This window comes from Centruroides sculpturatus, unplaced genomic scaffold (genome assembly GCF_000671375.1).
Source record: "Centruroides sculpturatus isolate CEXI.00-Female unplaced genomic scaffold, Cexi_2.0 scaffold1098, whole genome shotgun sequence".
In the NCBI taxonomy this organism is placed as follows: domain Eukaryota; kingdom Metazoa; phylum Arthropoda; class Arachnida; order Scorpiones; family Buthidae; genus Centruroides; species Centruroides sculpturatus.
Window position 1 is genome coordinate 125,393 of NW_019385403.1, and position 19,864 is coordinate 145,256.

The window sequence follows — 19,864 nt, forward strand, 5'->3', positions numbered from 1 at the left end:
GACGCTCTACTGTATATAATTGTTTATCATTGACAACAAATACCAATATTTGGTATTTTATCAGCTTTGATATATCCACAGTCTAAGGTCTAAAACATCTGTATTAATATTATAAAAATTCATTGGTTTTGATATGTTATTCATTAGTCTAGTGACTGTAAATTTCAAAACCTGTCTTCAGATCTTTTTCTAGATGCTCAACACTTTCTGATGTTCAATAATTTTTGGAACTTATTGAAATTTATGTAACCTCATAAGGTTTATTAAAAGTATAATTATTATTATTATTATTGTGGCATCAGCAGTCCCTTGAAGTCAGGTCTGATGCCACCTGTGACTTTTGGTTCATGGGAATTGTTTGTACACATGTGAGTGGCTGCATGTTTGGGACTTTACAGAGTCAGAGATGGAGGAGGGAAGTAAGAGAGACAGGGAGCCCCAAAAGCAATGAACTCAACTAATGAATTAATGAAAATAATAACTAAATTTATTTAACTGGATTATATAAAATTCTAGATTACATAAAGACTCATAACAATATAATATCAAATCTAAATATTTCTCAATGGCACACTTATTGAATTATTTCTATCAATTTCTTTAAGGTTTTGAGACTATCTTATGAACTATTTTTGCCTAACTGCAAGAGAGAGAGTTTACATTTGATCATGAGCTGATAAATACCTCAGAGTGCTGATTTCTGTCTTTGATGATGATTATCTAGTCTGGAGGCAACAACTTCTTGACTTAATAGTTCTCTATTTCTATCAATCTTCTATCTCTATTTCTTTCTAACTGTTGGCAATCTGATGTCAGCTGGCTTTGGACGACAGAAGAATGACTGAATTGGATTGGCACTGGATGGCTGACACTGCCTATCTGGATTAGTTGGTGAAACTATACTTGATCAACAACTGCTGAACTGGAATCAGACTAGCACTGCCAATTTAGATGACTTTCTTAACATTTTCTTGCCTTTTTTTATAAGGTTTAGTCTGTTTCCTGTTTCGATATGTCTTCGAAAAATACAATATCGGATGGAAACTTTGTAGTTATCCAATACTGAATTTTCTCTCTCTCTTCTTGCAACGAGTCATCTCTCCAGGAAGAAGAGTTATTGAAAGGGAAGTGTTATCTTTCACAAATGTGTTATCTTGCCACTTCCTCGTCACTTTTTTCCAAAAATTTTCTCTTTTTGTTAAAATTTATTTAATAAATTATTTTTCTTTAAAATTTAAATGACAACTTTTTACAAAATCATAGCTCTGGATCTCACATTATTATTAATTATGTACATTTAAAAGCTTATCTCGTATAATGTTCTGTTTTGTTTACATCCAGTAATATTACTTTGTCATTTTACAAATCTCATGAAATTAGTAATATTAAAAAATAATAATAATAAAGTGGAGTCAATAACATTTTATAATACTTTTTACTTATAAAGTTATTTATGCATAAATAACTTTATTATTTACAAATAATAACATAGTTTTTTAAAAAAGAAAAATTTTCATCTTTAAATATGGACTTCTTTAGACATCAAATTTATTCACTTTAGAACAAACATAACATTTTTTACTAATACAATTATAAATTTGTAACAAACATACTAAATTATTACATAAGGACTGATTAATAATTAGTAAGTTAATTATTACATTTATTCTAAATTTTTGCATATTAAATATAAAAAAGTTTTAAATGATTAATAATATAAATAATAATATGATTAAATGTATATATTAAGACAAATCTTACTGATATATTTCTTAATTCTTTAAACCAATTAGGGAATTTTAGGTTCAGGATTTGCCTTAAAAGTACAGCAGAAGCAGAGACAAAAGCATTTCAATAGGCAAATTCCAGCTGCTGCAACATTAGTTCAAGTAAGCAAATACATTTTATCAAAATCTGTTTAAGTTTTATAAGTTTATTAAAGCAAAAGTAAAATGTTTCATGAAATTGCAAAAATATAAGAATTACTATGTGAAGTAGTAAAAGTTTAAAATTCACATATTTATATGAATTTTCAAAACATGCCAGTGACATATTTTAATTTACATATTATCATTTTAATACACTGGGTGATCAGTTAATAAATATTGTTCACTACGTGAATTTTTTGTTAACTAATTATCAATTTACCATAGATTTTTATGGGAATTTGATTAATTTGTTCTGGAGACTCAAAAAATAAATAAAAAATTATATACTTTCTTACTCTATCACACTTCTCTTATTTGCTATAAATAATCCTAACAAGGGGGAGGTTACAACATGATCCTTGGAGATTTTAATAATACTGTTTTTGTGGGTAAGTCTTGGTATGAACCTTTATTGAGCAAAGGGATAAAACATGATTCTCAAATATTTTCAAGCAAATCAAAGTTAAAAATGTTTAGAGTGACTAATGAGTAAGTTTTTCAGAATGTTTCACTAATGACCACATGACTTGGCAACATCATGCCTGACTTAATTTCTGAAATCATTTGTTCACATCTCAATGAATGAAATTTTTACATTAAATAATTGTAAATTATATAGTTTTTCTACATTTTGTTTGTCTATTTTCTGTTAAAAATGAGCAATTTTTTTTTGTTGAAAATTTGTTTTTGGAATTGTTATCTGTTAAAAATAAATTTAATTAATTTGGAATGTAAGAATCTTAGGAATAATAGAACTTTTAAGCAATTAAATAAATTTAAAAAAAAAACATTGAATTTTACTATATGACAGTAAACAATTATCTTTCAATGATACTTTTCTGGTTTATAATTGTTCATATAAGTGGTGCTCAAACTTTTTGATTTGTAGGCCAAATTGCTCATAAATTGTAAGTAGATGGACTTTTTTTTTTTTTTTTTTCGTACAAAAAAAAATAATTGTACATTCCCTGGTCCCACTACATGCATTACGAAGGATAGAGTATATATACAGTATTAAATGAATATTAAGAAGTAATACAGAAATAAATGCAGATGATGATAATAAGTAAGATAAAATAAATTAACAAATAAACAATAATAAGTATAATAAGATAAATAAACAAATAATCATAACTAACAAAAGTTTACCGCACAACAAACTTAGCGCGTACCGTAAATTGATTCCATGAAACATAAAAGAAATTTCACTCTATCCGAGTGAATAAATAATTAATTAAATAGATTGTAAAAACAAAATCAAAATAATATCTTATACTATAAACATGATGCGTGCCAACAATTGATTTCAAAAACATGTCAGTATAGCAAATCAATTGCATAATGTCAAGAATTACACAGTAATATAAGTTTACATATTTATAAAGAGTGACAGTAATGTTACATAATATAACCAGATATTTACAATCAACTACTTATACAATGGTGTCATATACTACAAATGTGACCACTCAGTCAAATTTGTTACAAGAACATATTAGTATACCGACAATATAAGAAATTAGCCACATAATGACAATAATCACATAGTAGTATGAGTTTACATAGTGACTTAAACAGAATAACAGTAATATTTTATAGTACAATCAAAACACTTGCAATCAATTTATTATATAAATGTCTAAGTAATAAAAGCTTGCAACAAAAGCAAACAAGTGCTATCAAACAATCACATGAGAAATCACACGTGACAAAAACCGAAACAATTACACATAGAATAAAATTACATGTAATAAAAACAAAATTAAAATAACATTAAATCAAATACAAGGCAGCTGGTGCATAAACACATTACATGTAAGGATGCAACAACAACCAATCTGCATAATATTAGAACTGGATGAGAAGAAAAATATATATTATATTATACAACAGAAATATGCGTGTAGATGCTACAAATTTCATTAAATGAACCAGAGGCCATGACGATTAACTGTAGATAGAGTTGTGAGTTACAGTATTGATATGCCTAGCAAGTCTCTTAAAAGCATAATATATTTCCTTTGTACACCAAATATCAAAAGGGTTGCATAATTCCCAGTTCTTGTAATAATAATTGAATCTCAAGGCATGAACTATCAAAAATCATACAGTCAAAAAGATAATGTATTGCACCANCAAAAGAATGCCCACTATGCCTTTGCAGCCAACATGCAGCACAGAATCAAAAAGAGAAAGCAATATATATATATTTCTGAATGTTTTGTACATCTGTCTGCTGTAGAAATTAAAAGGAAACTGTCTACAAGACTGAAAAGCAGTCTAATAGACATAACTTTTTAATAAGTATCTAACACTGTGATTTAAAATGACTAAAATGATACTTTTTACATTGTTATTAATTAAAACATACTGATATATGATCAGTGAAACAGCCCCATTTCTAATTCAACATAAGTACACCCCATTATTCATAACCTTGGATTGGGAATCAAAAATTTGGTAACTTCATCTGCAAAATAAGAATTGAAATTGTGATTCAATGTTTGATTATTGCACGCTGACTAAAAGTGGAAAAATTAAATAATTGTTTTAGTGGAATTTTAATGAATTAATTTAAATAATTGAAATTTTTCTATGTTGTTATTAACAACAAAAGAAAATTTCAATTATAGAAACGGCGACATCCATCCAAAGAATGAATTTAATTCAAAACTGTCTTATATTGCATTATTCATTTTCTTATTTTTTTACCTGTTTTTGTAAAATTAATTTTATAAACTTCTGTTTTATTGCTCTTTTAATTTTGTTTCACGTCATATGTAGATGTTATTTATATTATTTTGATTGTTATTTTGTGTTCCTTGTCAAAATCAAGGAATGCTACAGTTCAACTGAACTTCTGTTTTCTAATTTTATTTAAAAACTTTCTTTTGACAAATTCAAGTAGGAAATTTGTTATCATTTTGAATGTACCTTCTCTTTGACAAATCTTGAACACAAATATATATACAGTGAAATGTCAGTATAATGAACACAAATATATATACAGTGAAATGTCAGTATAATGAAATTGAGGAGACCATTGACATATTTTTGTTATACTGAAATTTTGTTGTATTGAAATACAGTAAAAAATGCAAGGATAAAAGAAATTTATTGATGATAAAAAATTGCTTACATTTTGAAGTAAGAAAGTTTTTTAAATGCAATTCGTCTATTAGTATTTATATGGAACCAAATTTCACATTTTCAGAATGTAAGTTATATTAAATTAAAACAAAAAGTAATCTGTAATAAAAAAGTTATCAAAAAATATCATGAGTGAACAACCAAAATAATGATATAGTAGTACCAATTAGTTGGAATCCTGCTTCTTTAATGGTTATTTCTGCTTGAAGCCATTATTTTCTGGTAAAGGAAGTCTAATTTTTGTGTGTGATGTTTCTTTAATCAAAAGTTTTTTTGATAAAATCAGTACTGTGACACAGCATTCCAGTAGGCTGTTAGGCACATTTTTTTGTTTAATTCCTTTTTGCACATTATCTAATATTATTTTTATTTTATATAAATTTTGATAAGTTTAAATTAAATTATCTAAGTTTGTTAATTTGTTGAAAAACTTAAAAATCTTAACTAACTATAAAAAAATTTCCAGTAAACATGGAGGTAGTAAACAAGATTAAATAACATTTTTAAATAAGTGTATATAAATATATATTGTAATAGTTTTTATTTTATTATAAATTATTGAAACATAGTTTAAAATTTATATCACTATAGTTATTATAGATTGTCAGGAATTGTCAGGCTTTTTTTATGAGAATTTTATTAAATAATTTTTATTTTGTAAGAAATTGTGATAAAAAGTTGCTATTAGAAATTTTGATTATATATTTTAGTAAATTTGTATAGTTTTTTTCTGTTGTAATGTTTTTATCAAAATATTTTATAAGTAAAACAGTATAAGCCAAGACTTATTTCATAAGATTTATTTGATGATAGTTAAATTATTCAAGAAAAACAGAAATTGTGTAAGTTTAATAGTTTGTGTTTTGAATAAAATGTACTGCATTTAATAATGTGTATGAGAATAGAACAATACAACCACACCAATATAATATATTATGTATGTATATTAAATAAGAGTGTGCAGTAAATTTGTAAAAAAACATGAATAACCTAGAATAATGTAAAGTTTGAGTTTTTAATTTTCATCTTAATTTCATATATCTGTCATTATTAATTACTGAACTACTTGTTTAAATTATAAATGAATTATTATAAAAATTTGAAAAGACTTCAGAAATTTAAAAATTTAAACAAAGATAACTGTAAAATGCTAATATAAATTTTATACAGAAAACTATTAAAATTATTAGTGTTTAAATTATATTACACCTGTATATTTTAAACACTATTTAAATTTTTGAGAAAAAAATTTTGATATATATGTGAAATAGGGAGTCTACACTAGTATTGTCTATTTTAAAATTAATATCTGATTTTCAGATTAATAATTGGAAGGTTCAATTCTAAAGTGAACTATTAAAGAGACAGCAGGTATTTTAGGAAATATTTTATCTTAAAAAGAAATCAAAATATATTAATGGGTACTATGAATACTTAATGCAATATATAATGCATAAAAATTACAAATAACAGATACAATGTAGGTAATGAAAGAAATTTTAATTTGGACTTGGTTCATTTTAGAACTTGAACCCTCCAATTGATGATAGAATTTTTTTTTTATAAATATCTATTATGAAGTTATAATAGTTTTTGTGGACTTTGATATTATTTATTATTATTAAAACATTGTGCTATTTAATCTCAAAAAATGTTTGTATTTATTAGATTACAGTTACTACCATTGGCTATGGTGATACAGTGCCTAAAACATGGATGGGAAAAATTGTTGCTTCTTGTTTCTCTGTATTTGCCATCTCTTTTTTTGCATTGCCTGCAGTAAGTAAAGTTTATTTGTTAAAAATTAAAAAAATTAATGTTAAGAATGTTAGTGCAAATAGCAGGGAAAATGTTATGTTAAAAGAAGTACAGTAGAGCGTCGATTTTCCGAAAGTCAATCATCCGAAAGAATTCCAGTCGGCAAATTTAAATTTTTGCCAGTGCTGTGGCGCTTCAATCTTTGGCTATGTCTTGGGCTACTCAAATATTTTACGTTTTTGATACTAAATTAACATCTGAAGTATAATTTTTTATTATTTTTATATTTTTCAATATATTTATTTTGTTTGTACAAAATAAAAAAATAATTTTTAACGATACAATAGTCTTTGTTAGGCTTAACATCGACGAAAATTCAACGCGAAGCGACACGCAACGGAAAAAATTTTCGACATCGGATACGTTAAACTATTTTTTCGTACGTAAATCAGTTATCCGAAATATCAGTTATCCGGACAACCCCACTCCCCAATTGATTCGGAAAATTGACGCTCTACTGTATATAATTGTTTATCATTGACAACAAATACCAATATTTGGTATTTTATCAGCTTTGATATATCCACAGTCTAAGGTCTAAAACATCTGTATTAATATAAAAATTCATTGGTTTTGATATGTTATTCATTAATCTAGTGACTGTAAATTTCAAAACCTGTCTTCAGATCTTTTTCTAGATGCTCAACACTTTCTGATGTTCAATAATTTTTGGAACTTATTGAAATTTATGTAACCTCATAAGGTTTATTAAAAGTATAATTATTATTATTATTATTATTGTGGCATCAGCAGTCCCTTGAAGTCAGGTCTGATGCCACCTGTGACTTTTGGTTCATGGGAATTGTTTGTACACATGTGAGTGGCTGCATGTTTGGGACTTTACAGAGTCAGAGATGGAGGAGGGAAGTAAGAGAGACAGGGAGCCCCAAAAGCAATGAACTCAACTAATGAATTAATGAAAATAATAACTAAATTTATTTAACTGGATTATATAAAATTCTAGATTACATAAAGACTCATAACAATATAATATCAAATCTAAATATTTCTCAATGGCACACTTATTGAATTATTTCTATCAATTTCTTTAAGGTTTTGAGACTATCTTATGAACTATTTTTGCCTAACTGCAAGAGAGAGAGTTTACATTTGATCATGAGCTGATAAATACCTCAGAGTGCTGATTTCTGTCTTTGATGATGATTATCTAGTCTGGAGGCAACAACTTCTTGACTTAATAGTTCTCTATTTCTATCAATCTTCTATCTTCTATCTCTATTTCTTTCTAACTGTTGGCAATCTGATGTCAGCTGGCTTTGGACGACAGAAGAATGACTGAATTGGATTGGCACTGGATGGCTGACACTGCCTATCTGGATTAGTTGGTGAAACTATACTTGATCAACAACTGCTGAACTGGAATCAGACTAGCACTGCCAATTTAGATGACTTTCTTAACATTTTCTTGCCTTTTTTTATAAGGTTTAGTCTGTTTCCTGTTTCGATATGTCTTCGAAAAATACAATATCGGATGGAAACTTTGTAGTTATCCAATACCGAATTTTCTCTCTCTCTTCTTGCAACGAGTCATCTCTCCAGGAAGAAGAGTTATTGAAAGGGAAGTGTTATCTTTCACAAATGTGTTATCTTGCCACTTCCTCGTCACTTTTTTCCAAAAATTTTCTCTTTTTGTTAAAATTTATTTAATAAATTATTTTTCTTTAAAATTTAAATGACAACTTTTTACAAAATCATAGCTCTGGATCTCACATTATTATTAATTATGTACATTTAAAAGCTTATCTCGTATAATGTTCTGTTTTGTTTACATCCAGTAATATTACTTTGTCATTTTACAAATCTCATGAAATTAGTAATATTAAAAAATAATAATAATAAAGTGGAGTCAATAACATTTTATAATACTTTTTACTTATAAAGTTATTTATGCATAAATAACTTTATTATTTACAAATAATAACATAGTTTTTTAAAAAAGAAAAATTTTCATCTTTAAATATGGACTTCTTTAGACATCAAATTTATTCACTTTAGAACAAACATAACATTTTTTACTAATACAATTATAAATTTGTAACAAACATACTAAATTATTACATAAGGACTGATTAATAATTAGTAAGTTAATTATTACATTTATTCTAAATTTTTGCATATTAAATATAAAAAAGTTTTAAATGATTAATAATATAAATAATAATATGATTAAATGTATATATTAAGACAAATCTTACTGATATATTTCTTAATTCTTTAAACCAATTAGGGAATTTTAGGTTCAGGATTTGCCTTAAAAGTACAGCAGAAGCAGAGACAAAAGCATTTCAATAGGCAAATTCCAGCTGCTGCAACATTAGTTCAAGTAAGCAAATACATTTTATCAAAATCTGTTTAAGTTTTATAAGTTTATTAAAGCAAAAGTAAAATGTTTCATGAAATTGCAAAAATATAAGAATTACTATGTGAAGTAGTAAAAGTTTAAAATTCACATATTTATATGAATTTTCAAAACATGCCAGTGACATATTTTAATTTACATATTATCATTTTAATACACTGGGTGATCAGTTAATAAATATTGTTCACTACGTGAATTTTTTGTTAACTAATTATCAATTTACCATAGATTTTTATGGGAATTTGATTAATTTGTTCTGGAGACTCAAAAAATAAATAAAAAATTATATACTTTCTTACTCTATCACACTTCTCTTATTTGCTATAAATAATCCTAACAAGGGGGAGGTTACAACATGATCCTTGGAGATTTTAATAATACTGTTTTTGTGGGTAAGTCTTGGTATGAACCTTTATTGAGCAAAGGGATAAAACATGATTCTCAAATATTTTCAAGCAAATCAAAGTTAAAAATGTTTAGAGTGACTAATGAGTAAGTTTTTCAGAATGTTTCACTAATGACCACATGACTTGGCAACATCATGCCTGACTTAATTTCTGAAATCATTTGTTCACATCTCAATGAATGAAATTTTTACATTAAATAATTGTAAATTATATAGTTTTTCTACATTTTGTTTGTCTATTTTCTGTTAAAAATGAGCAATTTTTTTTTGTTGAAAATTTGTTTTTGGAATTGTTATCTGTTAAAAATAAATTTAATTAATTTGGAATGTAAGAATCTTAGGAATAATAGAACTTTTAAGCAATTAAATAAATTTAAAAAAAAAACATTGAATTTTACTATATGACAGTAAACAATTATCTTTCAATGATACTTTTCTGGTTTATAATTGTTCATATAAGTGGTGCTCAAACTTTTTGATTTGTAGGCCAAATTGCTCATAAATTGTAAGTAGATGGACTTTTTTTTTTTTTTTTTTCGTACAAAAAAAAATAATTGTACATTCCCTGGTCCCACTACATGCATTACGAAGGATAGAGTATATATACAGTATTAAATGAATATTAAGAAGTAATACAGAAATAAATGCAGATGATGATAATAAGTAAGATAAAATAAATTAACAAATAAACAATAATAAGTATAATAAGATAAATAAACAAATAATCATAACTAACAAAAGTTTACTGCACAACAAACTTAGCGTGTGCCGTAAATTGATTTCATGAAACATAAAAGAAATTTCACTCTGTCCGGGTGACTAAATAATTAATTGAATAGATTGTAAAAACAAAATCAAAATAATATCTTATACTATAAACATGATGCGTGCCAACAATTGATTTCAAAAACATGTCAGTATAGCAAATCAATTGCATAATGTCAAGAATTACACAGTAATATAAGTTTACATATTTATAAAGAGTGACAGTAATGTTACATAATATAACCAGATATTTACAATCAACTACTTATACAATGGTGTCATATACTACAAATGTGACCACTCAGTCAAATTTGTTACAAGAACATATTAGTATACCGACAATATAAGAAATTAGCCACATAATGACAATAATCACATAGTAGTATGAGTTTACATAGTGACTTAAACAGAATAACAGTAATATTTTATAGTACAATCAAAACACTTGCAATCAATTTATTATATAAATGTCTAAGTAATAAAAGCTTGCAACAAAAGCAAACAAGTGCTATCAAACAATCACATGAGAAATCACACGTGACAAAAACCGAAACAATTACACATAGAATAAAATTACATGTAATAAAAACAAAATTAAAATAACATTAAATCAAATACAAGGCAGCTGGTGCATAAACACATTACATGTAAGGATGCAACAACAACCAATCTGCATAATATTAGAACTGGATGAGAAGAAAAATATATATTATATTATACAACAGAAATATGCGTGTAGATGCTACAAATTTCATTAAATGAACCAGAGGCCATGACGATTAACTGTAGATAGAGTTGTGAGTTACAGTATTGATATGCCTAGCAAGTCTCTTAAAAGCATAATATATTTCCTTTGTACACCAAATATCAAAAGGGTTGCATAATTCCCAGTTCTTGTAATAATAATTGAATCTCAAGGCATGAACTATCAAAAATCATACAGTCAAAAAGATAATGTATTGCACCATCTTCCACACCACAGGCTTAACAAAGTCTAGAATTCCTATTAGATGGATTACAGATAGTTCATATATTCCATACAAATGCAAGAAAGTAGGTTTATTTCTATCTTTATAAGTGATGTCTTAAATATGCTCACTGGCCAGATTTTGCCCAGGGACTATAATTTAGTTACACTTTGTCATATTTCCTTTTTATAACGAATAATAAGCAGACAGTAAAAATAAATTAAAGTTACACAAATAATAATAAAATCATAAACTTAATAAATTTAATTATTTTAATCTCTATAGCAGCAGTTCTCAAACTGTGGGTTGCAACCCCTTTGGTGGTCAAATGATTTTTTCACAGGGGCCACCTAAGACCATCGAAAAACACACATTTCTGATGATCTTAGGAACTGAGACACTGCTCCTCTATCTATCTCTAGGCAGGTCTGCCCACATACAAGTACCCAGTGTGATGACTAGGGATTGCAATCCAGCAGTGTTTTTAATCCAGCTGGATTTTTGCTGGACCAACATCATTCCAGCTGGATCCAGCTGGAATGATGCACGGATGTTTTTTGGTGCAATAAAGTATTATCTATCTATCCAGAAATTTACGGGTTTTTTTAAAGAAATAAAACATTTTTTTTCAAATACTTAAGAAACTTTTATTATTTAGACTGGTCACTATAAATCAGTAAAACTTCTTACACATTTAGGTAGTAAACTTAACTTTGGTTCGGTTTAACACTTGAGATAGAGATAATTAACTTTAAATGTTTAGTTAGATTATAATTATAATGTAATCTTTAAGTTAAAATAATAGCAGAGGTAATTTTACTAATTAATTTATATTAATATATCATATTATATTAATGTAAGGATAATCAGTGGCTAAGTGGCTACCAGTCTTACCAGTTTTCTTATATAGGCTCTACATATCAGTCTGTAGTTATTTATAAATAATTTAATTATTAGTGTTAGTAAAGTAGTGAGTAAGTAATTAGTAGTAGTCTAATAGTTAGTTATTATTATCACAATCATGAATCACATACATTCATATCATCATATGTCTGAGATAGTGAAACTCATTAATTTAATTAACTATTTAACTAACTAGATAGTCTCAGTTTCTCACTAATTTTAGCAATAAAATTGTCTAGCCTAGCCCACTAAATACTTATAGAATAAAAGTTAAAAACTCTTACTTAATAGAATTAGAGTAGAAGTTATAAAATATTAGTCTTGCCTTGAATAAAGTATTTTAAAGGATTAAATAAAATTAAATCAATCACTTCTGTTATTTTTTTGACTTTTCTGGAAATAGGATCTCAAGAAACAAATGATATTGAGGGTGTTGTCTCCCAACCTACTTCTTAATGAACTGCATATATATTTAGCTTCAGAGAAGGCCTTTTCTGCCTCTACACTAGTTGGTTTCAGTGTCATCAAATAATGATAAATCAAAGATAAGTTTTCATCTCTGACTCCCTCACTTTCATAAACAGCCATTTCCTTTTTTAATAACTTATAATCCTTCTCCGTACTAATTTCTTTCCGTTTCATGAAGTTTTCTTTCTCACGCTTTAGTTGGATCTCTAATTCTTGTTCCAATGTGAAATTCAGGGAATCCGGGTTATCGGAATCATCATTTTCCACTTCCGTAATATCCTCTGTCATTGCTGCTTGTTCCACTACATATGTATTTACACGATTTAGCATATTTTTCATCTCCTGGCGCGTTACATTTTTTTCTGCATGTGAAAGATAAATCTTTCTAACTTTTTGGTCATACTTCTTTGGGTTCTGTATGTAAATCAGCATCCCTGTGACCTTGGTAAGATGCCGTTCTGTGATTCTTTTGTGGAGTGCCTCGGAAAGGTTGGCACTCAAGATTGAGTCCTGGCTTTTTGGTTTGTCTAAGACAAATTTCAGGGTTGTGTCAGCAGTTATCATACTCGACTCTTCTGCAGAGAGATTCTACGCCAGTTTAAACTGCGATCGTTCTGTCACGTGATTCATTGACGTCACAACCAACCGTAAATTAGAATTATGCACCAAGACTAGGATAGGAGTTACTTATTTTATTTAGCGAGAACGGAAAGTCAACTGGCAATTAGATCAGCAGAGGTAAAAGGGTGGGCAGTGTGGTGTAGAGAGGGGATGTAGCACATGCCGCACTGAACAGCAACGTCACTCCATCCAAGCGATAGTGCATGTAGCAAAGTGGCAAGGCCAACAATGTAGACTTTTGTGCCATTATTTAGAAAGTTAATTGAGTATTTGCGGATCCACATCGCTGGATCCAGCACCAGGTGCTGGATCCAGCGATTGCAATCCCTAGTGATGACATCATCAGGCCAAAAAGTGAGCTGGATCCAGCAGTTGCAATCCTTAGTGATGACATCATCATGCCAACCCCATCACATACACTCCATACAAATGCAGGTGTATGTAAAGGGTTAGTGCCATATTGTACTTATGCAGACCAGTCACACGTGTAGAGAGCAGGGTACTGTGTTGAAAGCAGCAGTATTGGAGGTAAAACAACACTTTATGAATTATAATTACTGGGTAAATGTAAAATTATGTACTGTAAAATCATCAAGTACTGTAAAAAAAGAAATCTGTACCATGGGAACTTAAACTGGATGCTGATTTGTCTTTTTATATTCAGCTGTGGTGGATATGAATACTGCCCACTTGTGTTGTTAACAGGTATGTAAAAAAAACAACACGGAGAATGGTAAATCATAGGAAACTTTAATGTACTGTATTGACTAAACTATGCCATGTATCATCTTTTGTATTATTAAAACTATTGTTATATATTATTTTCATTAGCAAACCATCTCATGACAATGGATTGTGTAGAGAAGAACATTAAGAAAAGAAAATATAGTGAGGATTTTTTACTGTATGGGTTTACCTCAATAAATACAGCAGGAATTGAGAAACTGCAATATGTTATTTGTTGTGAAGTTCTATCAACCAAATCTATGAAGCTGAATAAACTAAAACGCCATTTTGATAGCAAGCATCCGAGCTTTGCCAGCAAGAATACCAACTATTTTAGAAGCAAAGTTGATGGGCTCAAGAAAGCCAGATTTGACACTGGTGGCAAGTACCACAAACAAAACGTAGTAACCATTGAAACTTCATATTTGGTGGCACTCAGAATCACCAGAGCTATGAAGCCTCACACCATTGCTGAGGATTTACTGTTGCTGTTATGATCATTTACAGTTATAATCGGAGATGAATTTTTACGAAATTGAGTACAATTTCTGTATCTAATGACACTGTCCACAGAAGAATAGATGACATGTCTGCTGATAATCTTTATCGGGTAATCCAGGAAATTAAATCTGCTCCACTTCCAATATTTAGTATCCAGCTTGATGAATCTACAGACATTGCAAACTGTTCACATTTACTGGTTTACATGAGTATATTAATGATGACAACTTCAAAGATGAGTATCTTTTTTGCAAATATCTTGAAACAACAATTACTGCACATGATGTATTTGACACAGTTGGTTCATTTCTGAAAGTGCATAAGATCTCTTGGGAAAAGGTTTGTGGTGTTTGCACAGATGGTGCTCCAGCTATGCTAGGATGTCAATCTGGATTTCAACGTTTGGTATTGAATGAGTCACTAAAAGTCATCAGAACTCACTGTATGATTCATCAGCAAATATTAGCAATGAAGACACTGCCACAAGAGTTACAAGAAATAATGAAAGCGTCATAAGATCTGTCAATTTTGTAAAGGTGAGCACTTTAAACAGTCAACTGTTTTCGCAACTGTGCAATGAGTTGGATGCACCGAACAATGCTCTGCTATTTCACACTGAAGTGAGATGGTTGTCAAGAGGAAAAATTTTAAAATGTGTTTTTGAGCTTCATGGTGAACTCAAAACGTTTTTAATCAGAAAGCAAGACCACAGTTTGAAGCACTTTTCAGCAATAAAAATTAACTGCAGAAAATAGCTTACTTGGTTGACAACTTTGCCGTCTTGAATGAGTTAAATTTATCACTGCTAGGACCAAATGCAACATGCCTTGATTTGTCTGAAAAGATTCGATCATTCCAAATGAAACTTCAGTTTTGGCAAAAAAATTGGATGAAAATAAAATTTACATGTTGCCTACCTTATCTGCTTTCTTTGAGGCACATGACATTGAACCAGACAAAATGATTATGATGATAATTTCTGTGAGAGGTCACTTGAAATTGGAAGAACAGTGATGGAATCTCCTGATATTCCAAAATTATTTGCTTTTTCAAAAACCCATCAACACAGGCAGGAACTCAAGCCAATATTTAATAAGGCATGTTTCCCAACCTTTAAATTAGAGATCAGTGCACACCCTATTAGCCTTACATCTTGAAGGATACCCAAATACCATTGCCAATTCATATGAATTGGATAACATAGTTCAATACATCTCTAGGGGATACATTACTATCTTAATTTCAAATCTTTATGCCTCTTGATAAAAATACAGCCTTGTTTCTGCATTCTGCAGGATTGGTTAATGCACAGGGTTGCTAATATTGCACTCCACCAGCAAATATTGAAATTGGTACATTTATGTGTTGTTCATCATTTTTCCAATTTGACATCCATATATACATAGAAAAGAGGGAATACCTATGGGTACCTTCGTGCACATGATGTTTTCCTTCCAAATATCTTGATATGTAAAAGTTTACGTTCATGACATCATTATTATCTGCCAATAAAAACTCTACATTAATGCCTTCCTGTGATAAATGAATGACAACCCATATGGCCTATTGCTAGAAATGGAGCAAATGAGTAATACAGAAGTCCATTTTATAGATCTCAACATCAGATTTATTGATGACTGAATTGAGACAAAGGTTTATCACAAACCTGATGGCTGCCTTCAGTGCCCTTACTAAAAGAGTAAGGGCACTAAAGTTGTTCACACATTGTTCCAATTTGGCAGAAGCTGAACTGAATCAGATCACACAAATAGCCCCAGGTACATGGCTTCAGTGAGCACTTAACCTACATAGCACTTAACTACACTCCAATAAATATAGGATCCAAAGTAATGATAGTAACAATATAGATGACAACCTGATGAACACCAAGCAGGTGGTAATTACTTACAAACATCACTTGAATGTAATATGTAAATAAATAGCAAAACATAAAGGCACTTACATTGCATATAGACATAATCCATTATTTATACATTACTAAGAAATGGTAAAGACACCATAAACAAGGAAAGGGTGCCTGAGTTTTATAGGATACCCTTGAAGGATGGTACATAGGTCAGTGGCATAGCATAGTGGGGCGGCAGGGGTGGTCCACCCCGGACAGCACTTTTAGGGGGCGGAAAAATTTCACAATAAATGATAATAATATCTTGTAAAAATTTGAACCATTTCATTTCATATTTTTGTCGCACCTATGATTCGGACCGATTGAATTGAACACGGAATTTTTTATTACTTATTCTTTGACGAAACTGAATTTTAGTCTTTTAAATTGAGATACCTAAATAAGGGGGTGGAGAAATTTTCCTCCACCCCAGGCAGCTGACACCCATGCTACGCCACTGACATAGGTGCCATGAGAAGATCCCTCAGAGTGTAAAAGAGCACAAATATGATATTGACAACATAAAACCATCCACCACTCTGTCCATATCTGCAACAATCGAGAGTAGGTTGTCGAAGAATCAAGATGTATCACTCAGCGCTCCTAATTTTGTCAAGGTTTTGTCAAGGTTGATCGGATATCATCGCCCGATACATCGTTGGAAAGGCTATTTAATTACGGTCAGTTTTTTATCGAAATTCTTCAGCTAGGTTTATTAGGGGGGAGTTATGGGTGGGTAAAATTAGTATTTTTCGGTCGGTCCTAGCGGGGGGTTTCTAATGGAAAGGGGGCAAGCATATAAAGTTTTGTTATGGTTAGGTTAAAGGTCATAGTTTTAAGATTTGGTGCTATTTGGCTTAATTTTAACGATTCTAGCCTAGTTTAAAAAGTTTTCTATTTAGCTCTATGGGAAAAACTCAATTTTCCCAATTTTCTTTGTTCGTCTCAAATGTTTAATGGTTGTTATTGTCTTTCTAACGGTTTCCTTTTGCTGGTAATGAGTGAGATGCTGATTTTGGGCACTGGATTTGATAATAAAATACATTCATGAAGCTAAATATAATGGGGAACACACTATGATGATGAGTATAGATTATAGGGGTGCGTTTGATCATGCATGGTTGCCCACTATCCTTTATGCACTCAAAAACATAGGATGCCCCAGAAACATCTTTAACTTATACAAAAGCTACCTCAGCAATAGACAGATCATTATCAAAACCGACAACAACAACTACATGAACAGGGTTATCACGAGGGGGTGTCCGCAAGGATCACATTCTGGCCCCTTCTTGTGGAATTTGATGTACAATAGTCTGCTTGAACCTTCCCTATGGAGTACAATATTAAATTGCAAGGATATGCTGATGACATGATACTAGTCAGTTCCCATATAAATCGAGAAATATTGCAAGCTAGAGTTAACAAAACACTTCAGAAAATCTCTGAATGGAGTAAAGAAAGAAAACTTAAAATAAATTACAACAAATGTACATGTATAGTATTTCCAAGAAAGACCCCTCTCCAGAAAAAAACCAACCATTAGAATGGATGGAATAAAAATACATAATAGTAAAACAGTAAAGTACCTAGGGGTTTATTTGGATAACAGACTTACCTGGAGGGACCATATACATCAAACCTACAACAAAGTGGTCACTATCATGCACTCTCTTGCAACCATAGCTAGGAATTGCTGGGGCTACAATAGCAAAGCCTCGAGACTGTTGTACTTAGCGGTCATAAAACCAATACTTCTATACAGAGCTGAAATATGGGGTACCTCTGTTGAAAAATTATATATAAAAAGAAAGATTCTCTCAGCCCAAAGGCTTGCAGCAATATCAATAGCGAAATCTTATAAAACGGCTCCCACAGAGGCTCTTTTAGCAATAACTAACCTCATTCCTATAGACCTGCTAGTAAAGGAGAAGTACTGGAAATACAACCAAACAAAACTCGCCACAAAGAAAATAAACAGAGAAGAGTTTAATAACAACATAAAAGGACTTAGCATCAGCAACACAGCCTCTGACATAGCAGACTACATTCAAAAGCATAACTTGGACTATACCTCCCAACCGCACGCATTTCACCCCAAGTTCTCTATTGAGAACCATATTAATCTACAAGAGATAGATACCCCTCATGGTATATGTATTTACACAGATGGTTCCAAGTCCGAAAACGGCGTCGGTTCTTCCATAACTGTGGATTTTAATGGAACGCACCTATATCAAGCCCAATACAAACTGAAGACACATTGCACGGTAAATCAATCAGAATCTTGGGCAATACTAAAAGCACTTAAGTGGATTCAGCAAAACGCGTGGAAATACAAAACAAATGCAATAACCATCTTTACTGATAGCAAAACAGCTCTGCAGCAACTAATAAAACTCAACGGAAACTACCCGACGATCTACAAAAGCATAGACCTTGTCAATCAGCTACAACAAAAGTACAACATAACTTTAGCATGGGTGAAAGGGCACTCAGGCAACAAAGGTAACGAGAGAGCTGATTTGTTAGCACGCACCGCCCCGGTAAGATGTCCGAACTACTCTTTCAGCTCAGTTCCACTAGTTTGGCTGACTAATCAAATGAGAGCGCACACCCTTAAGAGTTGGCAGACCAGGTGGGAAACTTGCCCGAATGGCAGGCTCACTTTTAAGTTTTTGCCTAATGTGCAGCACCGCCAAAACCTATCACACTTAAACGTTTCCTTTAATATGACCCAGCTGTACACGGGTCATGGCAATTTTCGTAGTTACCTTAAAAGGTTCTTAAATAAAACTGACGGACTTTGCCCTTGCTCTAAAAATGCAACAGAAGACCCAGAGCATATCATATACTTTTGTTCCAACTACTCAAGACAGCGAAACGATCTTATTTCAGTCATCCTGTCGGAAAATGAACTTTGGCCATGTGAACTAAAAATCCTTACAGAAAACAAGAAGATACACAAAGCATTAAAAAAATTCGTACAGGATATAAAAATCCTAGATTAGAATCATTTTAATTTTACTAATGTCGGGTGTCAATTATAATGTACTATTATATTTTATGCATATCTCTTTTATATATTGTTATTACAAATAATATTATCATAAGCTTCTTACATGCAGTATTGAATAACTATTTCAAATGTCGGGTAAAATTAAATTGTTAAACTCTGTTAACACTGCTACCTGTTAATAATATAATAATTCTATTTTGTTTCCTATTTCAAAATTAATTAGCAATATAACAAAAATACATATACTTGTCAAAAATATTTAGTTGTAAACTGCAATGCACTGTAACTGTAAATATTAATATTAA

At 30.2% G+C, this 19,864-nt stretch overlaps 1 protein-coding gene across 1 annotated transcript in view; it reads left to right on the forward strand.

Moving 5' to 3' along the window:
* Positions 1-19,864, forward strand: part of LOC111638582 (potassium voltage-gated channel subfamily KQT member 1-like) — an 84,613-nt gene that overhangs the window by 39,186 nt on the left and 25,563 nt on the right. The window contains exons 8-10 of the mRNA XM_023384312.1: positions 1,794-1,916; positions 6,747-6,857; positions 9,145-9,240. Coding sequence (XP_023240080.1) covers positions 1,794-1,916; positions 6,747-6,857; positions 9,145-9,240 — 330 coding nt within the window. The remainder of the gene's footprint in view (positions 1-1,793; positions 1,917-6,746; positions 6,858-9,144; positions 9,241-19,864) is intronic.